The sequence below is a fragment of the Lygodium microphyllum genome, chromosome 6 (genome assembly GCF_053477565.2).
Source record: "Lygodium microphyllum isolate KBCC chromosome 6, Lygodium_microphyllum_v1.1.10, whole genome shotgun sequence".
NCBI classification, from domain to species: Eukaryota; Viridiplantae; Streptophyta; class Polypodiopsida; order Schizaeales; family Lygodiaceae; genus Lygodium; species Lygodium microphyllum.
The window spans coordinates 140,272,489-140,288,440 of record NC_141140.1 but is presented as its reverse complement, the minus strand read 5'-3'; the positions used below and the strand labels follow the sequence as shown (position 1 = coordinate 140,288,440).

The 15,952-nt window shown below is 41.3% G+C and overlaps 1 protein-coding gene across 1 annotated transcript in view; it reads right to left on the bottom strand.

Moving 5' to 3' along the window:
• Positions 1 to 14,482, bottom strand: part of LOC148035207 (Leucine-rich repeat protein kinase family protein) — a 35,433-nt gene extending 20,951 nt beyond the window's left edge. Inside the window, exon 1 of the mRNA XM_087680170.1 lies at positions 11,160 to 14,482. Coding sequence (XP_087536296.1) covers positions 11,160 to 13,096 — 1,937 coding nt within the window. The 5' untranslated portion in view covers positions 13,097 to 14,482. The remainder of the gene's footprint in view (positions 1 to 11,159) is intronic.
• Between the last annotated feature and the right edge of the window lie 1,470 nt (positions 14,483 to 15,952).

The window sequence follows — 15,952 nt, the reverse complement described above, 5'->3', positions numbered from 1 at the left end:
CAGGTGTTGTATGTTAACTTCTATGTGGCAGCCTACTTTTGGGCCACATGATTTAGTTAGAGTGCATGGATTGATAGCTGAAAAGAGAGTTATAGTCATGATTGATGACTCTACCACCCACAACTTCATAAATTATACACTTGTCAAAAAGTTGAAACTTCCCCAACAACAGAGTAAGCATCAATATATTGTTCGTATGATCCAAGGTCACGATAATAAAATATGGCATACAATGGTATCCAATTTGGAAATCGAGATCCAAGGATATAAAGATAAGCTTGATTTCCAAATTATGAATATGGAAAGAGCCGATATTGCTTTAGGAAGGGAGTGGCTATGGGGATTGGAACCATCCTTAAAGCATAGTTATCATTATAATATACTAGAATTTGAATGGAATGGTAAGACTTTTGTGATTCAAGGTGAACATGAAGTATCTAATAACCCTTTGATGTGTTCCCTTGAAGTTCAGAAGCTAATAAAGAAGAAAGCTTGTGAGGTATATATGTTATGGTCCCTTACTGTACATGACACTTTTACTTCTTGTAATATAAAGCAACAATTTTCTTACGTTTGTGAGTTGAATGTAAATAATGAATTAAGTGATTTGTTAGATGTATTTAAAGTGTGTTTCCATCTAACTTACCAAGTGGCCTTTCACCAAATAAGGGTGATGTAAATCACCCAATTGACATAGATAGGGATACACACCCTATTTCTAAACCACCTTACAAGCTAAGAGAAACACAGCACCAAGAAGTCGAAAGACAAATCAAGGATTACCTTGATAAGGGGTTTATACATCCCAACAATTCATCTTGGGCTTCACCAATTTTATCAGTGAAAAAAAAAGATGGTTCTATGAGACTTTGTGTTGATTATAGAGCACTTACTAAAATAACGGTGAATAATAAATTTCCTATGCCCAAAATGGAAGATCTTTTTTATCAATCACAAGGGCCAAAATTCTTCATAAAGATTGATTTAAGATCAGGCTATCACCAAGTAAGAATTAAGACCCAAGATGTTCCTAAGACGGCATTTCGTACTAGATACGGGCATTATGATTTTTCGGTGATGCCTTTTGGTCTCACTAATGCACCAGCTACTTTTATGAAGCTGATGAATATTGTGTTACGGCCCTATCTGGGACAGTTTATAGTAGTCTTCTTGGATGATATCTTGATCTTTAGTAAATCAAGAGAAGAACATTTGCAACACTTACGGTTAGTATTCCAATTGCTAAGAACCCATTCCATTTATGTGAAGAAAACTAAATGTGAATTCTTCGCACAAGAGGTCAAATATTTGGGACATATTATCTTGAAAGAGGGAATCAAGATGGATGCAGAAAAAGTAAGGGCAATTATTGAATGGCTATCTCCAAAGAACCTGGAAGAGCTGCAGATCTTCCTAGCTAGGTTTATTTGGATTTTATCGTAGATTCATTCGAAATTATGCCAAGTTAGTTGTTCCAATGACGGACCAACTTAAAGGGAAAGGAAAGAGGGAAGTACAATATAGTGGCTGATGCGCTCAACAAAATGCCCATCATAAATGAAGAGTTTTACTCGATTCACTTTCGATTTGCTCGAATCCTTAAAGGGGAAATGCCAGGTTGATCCGACATATTCCAACATATGGGAAGCAATAGAAAATGGGGATCCAAACGGAAGGGCCTCCATTGATGAAGGAACATCTGAGGATGTTCAACAAGGAAATGGAGTATCAAGGATTGCTCAAATAGGATTCAAGTGGAAGAATTTTACCATTGATAATGGTTATTTATTCTACAAGGGTAGGGTATGTGTCCCGAAAGATGAAGAAATAAGGTGCCAAATACTCTTTGAGTGTCATGATACCCCTAGAGCGGGACATCCAAGAGTTAATAAGACTTATAGTCTTATTAAAAGACAGTTCTATTGGCCGGGAATGAATAAGGACGTCCTTGACTATGTGGTCAATTGTAATAAATGCCAGGTTAATAAAGCTGAAAGATTGAAAATGGGAGGACTTCTCCATCCATTAGAGATTCCTTCGGGAAAAATGGAAGAGTATCTCCATAGACTTTATTGTCGCATTACCTAGGACACAAAGGGGACACAACTATGTGTGGGTGATTGTGGATAGGTTAACCAAAATGGCTAGGTTTATTCAAACTTCAATTGATGTTAAAACACCAGAATTGGCTAGATTATTCATAGAGAACATATACCGATTGTATGGCCTTCTGACAAATATAGTTTCTGATCGGGATAGAAAATTTGGTAGTCAATTTTGGCGCGCTGTATTTAGGAAGTTGGATACTAAACTTAGCATGAGCATGGCGGAGCACCCACAAACTAATGGGCAAACTGAAAGGGTTAACCAAATCCTTGAAGATATGTTGAGAGCACATGTAAGTAAAAGGCAAACTAATTGGGAAGAGTATTTACCAATAGAAGAGTTTGCATATAATAGTGCCAAGCACTCTTCGACTGGATATAGTCCATTTATGCTAATGTATGGGTTTCAGCCCAGAGCTCCTCATGCAGTAGGACGGCACAAAGAAAAGGTTCAGGCAGCAAAGGATTTTTTGAAGGATATGAATAGAATGTTAAAATTTACTCAAGAAAATATTAAGAAAGCTCAAGACCGAGCTAGAGCTTATGCAGATCCTCACCGAAGAGACATCTCCTTTGAGGAAGAGGAATTAGTCTATCTTAAGATACCTAAACAAACTAAAACCATGAAAACGAGACGATGTCCAAAGCTTTCGCCCAAGTATTGTGGTCCTTTCACAATACTTAAGAGGGTGGGGAAACAGGCTTACAAGCTCCAACTGTCTGCTAGTAGTAAAACACATCCAGTTTTCCATGTAAGTAAGCTAAGAAAAAAGCTAGGTGATATGGATAATCTAATCTTAAATAATAACATTGAGGAGCTATTAGGTGACCAATTTATTCCACATGAACCAGAAAGAATTTTAAATGTTTATAACAAGAATATCTGGTGAAATGAAAAGATTTTTCAAAAGAAAGCTCAACATGGGACCGAGTAAGTACTTTAGGGAAAAGGTTTCCCAATTTATAGTTGGACCTTCCAAGTATCGTTTTCGAGGAAGAAACCAATTCTTAAGGGGGAGGAAATGTTACATTAATAAATGTAACTTATTGGAAAACAAGCACGAGAGATGACCATCCGGGGACCTTGGGCGCCTATACGGGATTAAGGGGAGCTTAGGAAGTAAGTGAGTCATAAAAATATAAGAACTCACCAAGTAATGACAGTTGGCAGAGGGAGTCACAATGGGGTTTCACTCTAGCATCTTCTTGAGCGTGGTTGGGTTGAGAGAGGTTTTTCTCGTGCTCGTTTCCCTAGAGCTGAGTGGGGGAGCATCGACAAAAGACAAAAAGACAGTCCCGTATGTAATACTAGTGATGGCAACATTGAACTCCTCGTCTGTTCAATTTCAAACCACCAATTGCTCTTGTCGATCCACCCTTCACTCCACATGTTGCCCCACATCTTGGACCTCCCCTCACAGCCAAAAGGCTATTAATCAAGAAGAAATTACATGGCTCCCAAGCAAAGCAAGCTCCAACCAAAGCACCACTACCTCTAAGCCAATAGCCTCCACTTTACATCATGAGCTCTTCTTGCAAAGCATCATGATCAAAAAAGAAACCCTTTTGTTATTGCTATAGAGAAGAAATTAAAAATATTTTGGCAACTCAAATTAGTCTTTGCCAAGTCGTTGAGAATTGGCTTCAATACCGATTGTAGCAATGTCCTTGAACCATGAAATCTTAGATAACTAAAAGGCTAAGGATCTTTAAGAATAATTGATTGTTCAATTGATTGTGGTCCAACTAGTGATCAAGCACACCGTATCATGTGGCAAATCTCTTTTGCAAACCTTTATCTCTATTGTAGTAAAACAATCCCAAATATGCCACTAATATCCTCACCACATGCTCTTCGAATACATCCCATCATTGCCCTAGTGCATAATTCCACGATTGCTCTCACCAATGGTAGCATCTTCTAACGAGATTAGGGCTTTTGGTTGAAAACCCTAATTTGTACAGCAACAAATCAGTTCAAAGTTTGCCCCTATACACAGTGCACATGCTCACACAAACCAATTTTCCCTAGTACATTTGCCACATGATCCTCTTGCCAATAATGACTTATATCGCAAATCCACCCTAAACAATGTCTAATGTATGAGATACCAATGTATCACAACAAATTGCCCAATCACACTCTACTAATGCATTCATGCATCATGATGCTGCCCACACCTAAAAAATAGTTGCATACGAGAAACCCTAATATAAAATTGCTTGCAATGTCCATTTCTACATTAAACAACACTCATTTTTTGTCAGCATTGATAAAAAAGATTCATCGCCTTGATTTGATCCGAGCTAGTAAAAACACATGCCACAATCCTACTCTAGATACAAGCACTCTATCAAAGTTATCTCCTTTCCACAAGTGGCACTATCCAAGCTTTGGCCTAATATTGGATTTTTTAAATGGCCTGCCCAACTTTGGTTGGTTAAAAAAACACTCTTTCAACTTATATTTGGGAAAGTTTCACATTCAACCTTAGGAAACATATAGTACGCTAACATGCTTGTGACAATTGTTCTAAGGTGCCATCCAACAATGTAGCATCTTGCATAGATTACAATATTGGAGCTACCATCATCTACCAACAAGAGCTCTAAATATAGTGAGCATCAACAGCATACCTACACATGAGCTTCCAAAAATGATGATTCCCATAGTGTCCCATAGAGTGGAAAAGGGATGTGACTTTGTTTACTACTTGGCAAAAATGCACAAATCTATATCGACATGTTTGGAGGTAACACACCTATAAGGCATCAAATATGAATTTGCGAAGTAGATTGGCCCAAGGTCCCATGGAGCAAAAGAAACAGTATAGCATCTTGCCTAGGCTACAAAACTCAAGCTGGCATTAGCTATAAACAAGACCTCTTAACAATGGTGAGCATCATAGATCAACAACATAACTACATAAGCTTCAAAATGTAATGTTGGTACCCATGAAATGTGACACTTAGTGACAAAGGGAAGAGTTCTTGTTTTCAACAACTCAAGAAATGCACAAGTCTACATTAACATGGTTGGAGGTAATACACTAACAAGAACTCAAAATAACAAGCTTGAAAAGTAGACGGCCATAAGGTTCCATTGAGCAAAAGGAACATCATAGCCTCTTGCTTGTGCTACACGAGTAAGGTAGTATCACCTAAACAACAAGGACTAGCCTAAGGGTGGAAAAAAATAGTACATCAATACTTGGAAGTGACAAGGACAACACAACTAACTTAAAGCACAACAATTTATACATAGTGGTATGTAAAGAAACAGACACCGACTTAAAAACCTAGGTGACCAAAAAGACAAAAGAAGCTAAGGTAGTATTATAAACAATATAGCAAACGTAAGGAAGTCATCCATAGGTTGCTTGATGTGTTTTCATGCATCATGCAAATACAAGTATGAAACATTGGAGTATGATTCAAATTTTGGGCCTAAATCATACCTCATCCAAATCTACATAAAAGGTTTAGAATAATACAAGGGGAAATATATTGATTGGTACAATATTGTGGTTGTATACAAGTTAGTGGTTTATACAAGAATTTGGAACTAATTGGCACTACCAATGGTACACGAGCATATGATTGACATGGGAAGCATGGGTATGTGATACATTATTTATGTGAGACTATGTTGCTATCTATCATGTTATTTTCTGTTCATTGTGTTATTGCAATCTATCTCAGTAGTGTCTATTTGTTGCACAGTGCACACTTTTCGAACATGGTATCAAAGCCTGTTCTACTTGGTTCAAGCACTGCCTCTTATGTTTGACTAATGCTTTCAAGTCTCTTCACGCAGCTGCAACAGCTTGCATTTTGTGTTATCTACATTCAGGCAAGTCCAAACAACTTCACCTTCATACAGCCTGCATTTTACAACTGTAGCCTGTGTTTTTTAAATTTAAACGTATGATTTGCAAAACCAGCCTGCATTTTTAATTGATCTGCTGCCATCTTCATCTAAATTGCTAATGCTTTACCGGTACGACTGAAGTTTTGTGGTTTTAGTGACCTTTATTTCACAAAATTTACTCTCAAGCAATCCGCATTTTCAGCCAAGTTTGCATATTCAGCCTAATTTGGACATTGTCAATGGACAGATCACACATGTTAGTTGTTGTGATTCTATCACCACACTCTCTTCATTTTTGTCGCGCTCTCTATATTTTGAACTATCCTACTTGAACTATTGAACTTGAGGTCTTAGGCTATGTCTCCACACAAGTCTCTCTTTCTCCCCAACCTCTTCACTTCATTCATGTTCTTTGCATCTCAACTACCATGGCACCACTATGTTGGCATGTTGATGACAAGCTTAAGGGACTTGGAGTGCCATCATGAAAGCTTGGGTTGTGCAAAAGCTCCTGTGATACACTGTTCCACCAGCCCTCTTACCTCACCGAATGCCCTCCTATTTGAGATGACTAGGACAAAGACAACTATGAGGAACCGGTGCCTACTTGGGAGACAAATGATTCATGTGCCTACTCTTCTCTTCTTCAATGCATCTCTAAAGAGGCTTTTCAAGCGGTTAGCTCTTGTTAAGACATTTTCAAAAACATGGGAGAGGCTACAACACATATACGAGGTGTTGTCAACCGTGCAAGTTGTAATCCTCTATAATCAACTAAATTTAAACTATCAGATCCGAGACAACTAATATAACTTACTCATTCGTTCTTCAAGTGACACGAGATTGGCTTCGACACATGCAAACCACCCTTCCAAAAGCACATCTTATAGGGATTCTTCTCCTTAGGCTTCCTCTTGAGTTTAATGGTGCAGCTAATGCCTTAAGAGCTGAGACATCAGCAACACCTGTTAGTTTTGAGCACAAGACCTCTATGCTACTTTAGCATGAGGCTTGTTTGTGTTTACATAGGAGGCTTCCATCTCAATATGGGGACAGGTGTTATGAGGACGTGAAAATTTGATGCTTTGCTTATGTTTAATTGACATTTGATTAAAGGATTAATCAAATGTGCAATTAAAAGATGCACATGTGTTGCACATGTGAGGTACAAGCTACTTTTTTATAGTTGAAGGCCCAAGGACCCTATGAAAAAGATGGGTGTCAAAAGCAAAAGTTGTAACAAGTTACATTTGTTAGATTCTAGGTGAATTTTAGTGTCAGTTTGTCCCTAGGACCATTAATTGGCCATTAAGTGTCAGTGGTGACACTAGGGACTAGACATTATTTAATGGATTAATGCTTGTCCAAGGGTCAATTAATGCATGGGACCACTTTGGATTGCAAATGACCTAGCCAATTAATTTTTGAATGGGTAAGGTTAATTTCTTGGACATGGATTAAGAGTTGCATTACTTTTCAAAATTAATTAATTCTGAAAATTAATTAAATAACTGAAATTTACTGAAAATGGATTAAGAAAGCTGCCACTTGGCAAAACTTTCCCATGCAAGAGGTGGAAAGGCTAAATAGGGCTGAAGGGAGAGAGAAATCTCGTTTTTTCATTTTGGAGTTGTTGGAAAGAGGTGTTGGACTGTTGCTACCAGCTTTTGGGGCCATTTCCCAACCATTGGAGACCATTTTGGTGATGGAGACTGCATATTCTTGACCTTGGGAAGCTGGCAATTGCTGTTGATGCACTTTCTCCTGAAGAGCACAGTCTCTGATGCTCCTATTGTTGTTGGTGCATCCGTTTGGGGCTGGTACAGCAGGGCAGCAGCTGATTTTGATCAGTTCTTCGCGACAAATCTCAAAATTTTCTCTCTTTACAGCATTCTCTCATCTCCTTCCTATGCTCAACCATTCTCAACAATTCTCAGTCATTTGGAGAATATTTCAGCTATTTTTGGTGGGTTGATTTGTAATTTCCATAGCAAACCCTAATTTACAGCAAAAAATTAAGGTTTAGCAGCCACCTTGAGATCCGTGCTAGAGATTGAAGGCCCAAGGAACTGAAATCAGCAACTGATAGCATTCTCTCATCTCCTTCAGCCTATGCTCAACCATTCTCAACAATTCTCAGTCATTTGGAGAAGATTTCAGCTATTTTTGGTGGGTTGATTTGTAATTTCCATAGCAAACCCTAATTTACAGCAAAAAATTAAGGTTTAGCAACCACCTTGAGATCCGTGCCAGAGATTGAAGGCCCAAGGAACTGAAATCAGCAGCTGATAATTGAAGATTATCAAGGGATTTCAGGAGCCAGCCCATCCCGAATCGATTTGGGGCAGCACTTGGCCAACCAAGGGTCAAATTGGAGAAGACGTCCTGGGTGAATCAAGGGGCAAATGACCCAAAAGCATAGTTGCCTGGAACGGGGAACGGGAACGGAAACAGGACCCCCTAGAACGGGGGGAACGTCCAAGGTCGGGGAACGGGAACGGGGGGAACGGCACATGTCTTAAGTGCCCCAAATATGCCCTACATGACCCAAATTGCCCCAAAGAATGTCCCTCTAATTGCCCCAATACCCGTCAATGCATGAAATTGACCCAAATGTCCCAACATTGACTCGATTATCCCCATAGCTCCAAATTGCCTTGAATTGCCCCAATTATCCCAATTTCCCTTGAAATTAGACAATATAAATGGATGAATACCTTGGAATTGAGGATTGGCTGAAATTTAATTCTGATTTGCAAAAGTTGATAATGCATCAAATTTGAGCTTTGCATGGACTCCTAATTAGATTGTGGGTTGTCTTGACACTTTAAATCTTCAACCCGAGAGAGAGAGAGAGAGAGAGAGATAGAGATTAGTGTGTCCACATTAAACAATGGAGATGGGTGAATATGTGGTAGAAGGACTATGACCCAAGTTTTTTTTTTAAAAAACAAGAAAAAACGTCAATTTTCAGTAAACAGGCCTGGAACGGCCGTTCCAAACAGGGAACGACAGGGGGAACGGCAAGGAACAGCAGGGAACGTTCCCTGGCCGTTTCACCTCCTTGGAGGGTTTGGAACGCGTTAGGCCGTTCCTACAGGCCGGAACGGCCGTTGGCTGTTTCTATGCCCAAAAGGCTTGCTGGTCATTTATGACAGTAAGAGCAATTGGTTAGCTGGAGGATATTGAAGAATCTCAAGTTGTACTCCTTCCAATTGAATGAAGCTAAAGAAATACCGCAAGGGGCGCCAGTTTTGGGGCCAACAGGGAGTCTACTATCCAAGAATGTTATGGTAAAGTGTATATTTCATTTTATGTGCATTTATTTATTGCTGTAATTAACTCTTAAATCAGGTTATCACCACCCATTCCAAGAAGGAAGGCAAAGCAAGGTGATAAGTAACAAGAGAAGAAATCAATGTTATAATTGTGGTAAGAAGGGGCATCTCAAAAGGAATACAAGGAACTAGTGGCACAACTGAAGGGGAAGGAGAAAAAGAAGTGTAAGGAATCCTCTGACGAGTCATCATCCTCCTTGTCTTCCCATTCGAATTCCATCTCAAACCCTCCAACCAAGGCTACAAAGAGCTCCTCTTTTGCAATGAAGGTAAAGGATATTAAGGCCTTCTCTTCCACTTTCTAGTCCTAGTGTGCTAGCATCCCTCATGACTCTCTAGTGCGAGAGAGGACATGTAACTCTCTAGAGCGAGAGAGGGCGTGTTAGAGAGAGGTGGTGGAGGGGCAACTTTGCCTCATCAATATGCAAGTGCGGTGGACCCAAGTTGCAACTTCCCACAAGCATTACCAAAATTTGGCAGGCTTTGAAACCCTAGAGCAAGATTGACTTCCACATTCATGATGGGTTGTCTTGTTTGATAGAGAGCAACCTTTGCTCCTAGTTTGAGCTCAGATAAGGGGACACTTTGGCAATCTAACCAAAGATAGGAATTCGTGGTCATGATGTGCTTTTCATGGAGCCAATTCATGCTAAGCCATTAAGATTCAACTATGACTACTTTCTATAGTCAAAGATCGATGACATCAACATCAACATCAATGTCTTTCCAAGGCACCTTGGTGGTGGCTTAGAGATCGCGCCTTTGTACTATCCTTCTGCCTTGGTATATGGATTTCATTTGCTGTACATATTCTATTTGAGTTCTCATGTTTTAGTGTTCTTTTCTACTCTTTGTGTTCTTGCAATCTATTTCAACAATGTCTCTTTACTTCCATTGCTGAACACTTTCCTAACTAACCTAAGTCAAATCTTAAGCCTTAAAAATTAAAGAGAGTAAGTTGCACAATTGATAGATTTGCTTATCTATCTTAAGTACTTTATTGCCTCCTTTGCTTTCTTATGTAATTTGACTCATACATCACCTTATAAATTGTGCATATGTTTTCTCCAGTCACCTCTCTAAATAAGTGTTTTCTAAAGCTCACAAATGAGCTTGGCCAAGATCACCTAATTTCATAAGGTGACATGAGCTAGTTAATATGCAATTTGGTGTCATAGCTTTTTTCAAATATAAATTACAACACCTTTAAAAGGAGTCCATTGCAAAAGCTTGTTCCCATTAATGCAATACAACATGTACAAGAATTGAAGTTCCATGTAAATTCCTCTTGATTATGGTTAGCCTTTGAACAAAAGATTGCTTAAGCGATGAGAATTATTTATGAACACATACAACATAATGCAAGGAAATAATTACAAGACCGTGTGCTTGGTTAGCAAACGTTTGAACATATATGGATGAGTGTTTGTATTGACTTGTGTATGGTTACATTCATTATTACATATACATTATCAAGTATATACAAGTGCATTAAATGTGCACATGTAGACAGATATGCAAGCAAAATAAATGGCTGCATATAGACGTACACACATTTTGTAGTGGTAGTTCATATCACTCAATGGAACACCACACACTAGGAGGAGAAACACATGCGTACATTGAAGTTCATATGTATATAGAAAAGTGTGTGTAAGTGTACCTACATAATTACTCACTGTGGGTGTGCACTTATGCATGCATGTATGTAATACACGTAAAGGATGCTTGTTATGACCAGCCTAGCAATAATATTGTGAAGCATTATATGCAAGTATCTCTTTTACCTAAACTTTATTTAAACTGAAGGCATAGCTAGAGAGATATGAACTAAGCCACATTTACCTGTGAACCAAGGGAGGTGTACATTCATGATGAAGGTAAGTCAGACCTTCTGCAGCTCCAATGGCAATCTTCAACCGTGTTATCCAATCTAAAGACTGCAGTGTGTCATCTGAAGTGTTTTCTTTTGCCTTGCGATGCAAAGCAAAGCCCAAATCCCGACCTGGCATGTACTTGTACACAAGAAGTTTCTCATCCTCTCGCTCCAGGCAGTGACCCAACAAAGGAACCAACCTCGTGTGGGAGGCCTTCCCAAAGAGCTCTAATTCTGCAAGATAACTTTCCCTCTTGAACTTAAAGAGGTCGACCCTTTTGACCACAATGGGTAACCCTCCTTCCAAAAAGCCCTGATACAAATCTCCAGTGTGACCTGCCTTCAATAAATTGGATGCATTAAATGCTGCGGTTGCTTGTTCTAATTGAGTATAGGAGAAATTCTCCCCGAGACTTAGTAGATTGACAGAAAAGCCACCAGTAACAGGCTGTGGTCCACTCTTCTTGGATGTGGATGCAGATGCAGCCTCCCCTTGAACTGGTTCCAGTTTCTTCTGCCTTTTGAGTACAAATAGCATCAACATCATGATGAGAAAGACCAGACCTATCCCGCCAAACACCCCACCTAAAATAGGTCCCAAGCGATTCTGTCCCCCCGAGGTATTCATTGGTGCAGGTAATGATGGAGACCCATTAAACCCCTCAAATACAAGTCCTCTGTCAGAATAGAAAGTCCTGCAGGCATCTAAAGTGCGCTGTCTTGACAGATCTCTCAAGCAATTCGTGTACAGAATAGCCCCAGATATAAAAGGCGCAGGCAGTGTGCCTTCCAAGTAGTTATCAGATGCATCGAACCTGCTAAGCTTAGAGAAGTTTGCAGGGCCAAATGCTATGGTTCCATAAAACAAATTACTGGAGAGATCAAGTGTGGACAGCCTGGACAGCCTGGAGAGTGAGGGAGGAAGCATGCCTGTGAGAGAGTTGTGATCCAAGGAGAGAACCTGCAGGCTGGTGCAGTTGGAGACTTCAGTTGGTATGGTGTTATTGAGGGAGTTGTTCGACAGGGTCAATGTGTTCAGAGCACCCAGCAATCCCAGCTCACTCGGTATCGACCCAGAGAGCGCATTGGATCCCAGATCCAAGACGCTCAAATTGGAAAGGTTGCCCAGCTCGGGCGATACTGGCCCTTGCAAATCGTTGCTGTTCAGTGTCAGAGACTGCAATCTGGACAAGCCCCAAAGCCCCGAGGGGATCTCTCCTGCCAGATGATTCCCTCCAAGGTTCAAAGTCTCCAATCTCAAGAGATTCGACACGGAAGAGGGTATGGAGCCGCTCAGCTGGTTGAACGAAAGGTCAAGCACACGCAGGTTTCTGAGATTCCCTAAGCTTGCAGGAATGTCGTCCGAGAGGCTGTTGTGGGAAAGGGTGAGGGTCTGGAGGTTCGATAGGTTACCGATGGAGGGAGGGAGAGAGCCATTGATGGAAGATGAGGAGAAGTCTATAACTTGGAGGGTAGAGAGAGTGCCAAACCAGGCTGGGATAGAACCAGGAAGGAAGAAGCCAGAGGAATTGATGACCCGCAAGCGACTGAGATTCTGTAGGGCATCCAGAGCAAAAGCAGGGTGCATTGCGCCGCTAACTGTTCTTCTAAGACCCGTCAGTGTGATGGATACCACGTGCCCTGACTCACACTCGATGCCTACCCAGACCGCGCAGGGATCCGTCTTGCGAGGCCAGTACCTGCTCCTGATGCCCAGCTCGCCTCGGAGACTGAGCAGCACGCCTATCTCTGTCCTGTTGATGGGCACTTGAGGAGAAGGAGAAGGAGAAGAAGAGGGGGGCGGCGCTGTTGCTGCTTTGACCCACAATAACAAAAAGGGCATCAACAGTAGAACAATAAGGCTCCAAAGCAAATTCGAAACTGGTAGCTGCGCCTTTCTAGACATGGCAGCAGCCCTCCCCTTTTCCTGCTATAGCTCTCTCTCTTTCTTACCTCTTCCTCTCGACTGACAACTAACCAATCGCACACGGCTGTCAGTCGCTACTCAGCTTCCATGGCTTCAGCAGGACACTTCAGATGTGCTTGTCTGCCAGACCCCGGATGCTCGCTCCATGATTATCATGATGAGATGAGACCTGCTTGGAATCGGGAAGGAGGAGGAACCCTGTAGCTGACTCTGCCTGAAAAGGTGCATGAAACCCAATACTCAATTGGCTGGCCGGGTAACAGAGGAGGAAGAAGAGAACTGGGGGGGCGCAGCAGGACGCGCGCATCTCCAGAATCGACAAGTCTCCACCGCTGTAGGCTTGCACGCATGGCTCTCTCTCTCTCTCTCTCTCTCTCTCTCTCTCTCTCTCTCTCTCTGTGTGTTGCACCAGGCAAAACCAGCTCCCGGAATGCAGCGGTAAAAGAACGTGGCAGCTTAAAAGAGCCAAAAGAGCTTCCTTTTTGTGTAAACTAGACCTTGTGTGTTGGAAGAAGAATAAGAAGGGAGAAGGAGAAGGAGAAAAGGCTTCAGCAAAAGGGCAAATGAACAGATTAGATGGGTGGTGATGCTACCCTGCGCACAGGAAATGCAGGATGGTGGGTTACCAGGGCTAGGGTGGGAATCCCTTCTCCTTCAGCAATTAAAGGAACAAAGTTCTGCATTTAGCCTCTCTCTCTCTCTCTCTCTCTCTCTCTCTCTCTCTCTCTCTCTCTGCTGGGAGCGAGAGATGTCCGAAGTACCCAAGTGCCCACTGTCCCGGTTCTGCTACCTACTAGAGGTAGTGTGTTTGAGAGAGAGAGAGAGAGAGAGAGAGAGAAATCCACAACGGTTTGATGCACAGAGAGTCTCAGACAGGTGCTCAAAATTGAAAGCTTTTTGGGCTAGCCCCTTTAGTAGAATCTGGGTTGGTGAACCTCCTTAAATGCATTTCTTCTTTTTTCCCTCTCCGCAGCACCTATACTGTGTTAACTTCGCCTCTTCAAAAACAGATCTCTCCCTCTCTTTCTCAAATTCTGTGATGCGCCATTGCGCCCCAATTAAGCACCACCGCTCCACATGTTTAATCCCCACTCGCATCGTCTGTCGATCTCGCTAGCAACCGTTGTTTATGTCAGATCGTTGTCACATACTGCTCCCTCTCTCTATTGCCACTGTAAAGCACCCCCGTCTATGTATATACTGCCCCCATTAACTCCTCCTCTGCCCCTGGCTTTTAATGTCCATTACGGCTAATCCGTCGAATGGGAAGCGCTACACTCCACTCCACTCCACAGACCCTACACCGGCTGTGTACGAGAAAGCAAAAAAATGGCAGAGTCTTTCATTTCTTCTGGGATTGCTGCGCTTGACATTTTTCCAGTCAATGTTGGTTATAATTGAATCTATGAGCTGTGGACATGGACTTCTCAACAAAGCTGAGAAATAAAGTTGTTTTATTACACCGTCATGCCTGCCTTTGGATTTGTTTTGGGTGGCCTACTTTGTGACTCCCCAACAGGTAGAAGGATTGACATTGAGAATAATAGGTTGGCATGCAAATTTAGATACGTTTCACAACCATGAAAGATGGGCTGACCCGTCTTCCCCTTCTTCACCATGGGAAATTAACATTTTAAGTGGAGTTGCTATGGTCTAAAGGATCAATATTGCACATGCCTCGCATCAAGTTTTTGGGTTGGAGCATGTCCCCATCGTTATATGCATGCAAGGAATAACATGTAAGAAGTGTCCCTCAAAAGGAGGCGTTGCAAATAAGGGGGAAGCTAGGAATGGCAGCTATCAAAAGGCTCGTCAAGAGTCTAAGGATTTGGACTACGCTAATGTCATGCACAACTCCCACATGGATATGCAAGCTATGGAGCTTTCCCTACATGAAGACCTCAATGCCTACATAGAAAGAAGAAAGGAGGTGCTTCTTGAGAGTGGCAAGATTGTAATCTGTCATCTATGGCATTCTTATTGGGATGTCTCTAACAAAGGTACATTTCCTGTGCCATTGTCATGCCATTTCTTTACTTCATAGCTACGGTTCCAACTTAAAGGGAATTTGAGGATTGGTTCATGGCTACTTTTGAGGCCAAAGCATCCTTGTCTCTTAACTTTTAGGAGAGGACCACGCAATCAAAGTTTGATTCACTGCTCAAGAATTATACATAGGACTTGGCTCCTTACCAAATGTTTACCAATTCATTGTTGAAATAAAGGCTTCTATTCTATTTAGTGCTTTTGCAGTCATTACAATACACAGAGAGAGAGAGAGAGTGTGTGTGTGTGTGAGAGAGAGAGAGAGAGATGTGTCGTAGTTGATGAAAAATAACCTAAAAGAATAGTTGTATAAATGTCAAATTTCTCTCCATTCATAGGGCTCCCAAACTGGCTTGAAAGGGAGGTGGCAACCATCCTAAGTCTCTAGAGAGGGTACTATACATCCCACAAAATGGGAGGTGGCAATCATCCTAAATCTCTAAGGAGAGTGTTGTACATTCCATGAAATGGTGGGAGATTCATGTGCTCAAACCTTTAACCAAAGTTTATGTAGAAAGAGGAAACTAGAAATATGGTAGCCTAAGAATCTACATATAGGACATGCCAATTGACATCATTTTATTGTACACTTTTGACGTGTCAAAAGAAACCAGAGCATGTTGGGCAGATCTTCAACAACTCATCATTGGTCAGACCACCATATTGCTTCTCCTTATATAGGAACTCATCAAGATAAGTTGTTTTACTAGGTGAGGGTACATAAAGTACAACAAGATGAGGAATAAACATTATCTCATCCTACACCCATCGGCTTCTTAAGGAAGGCAA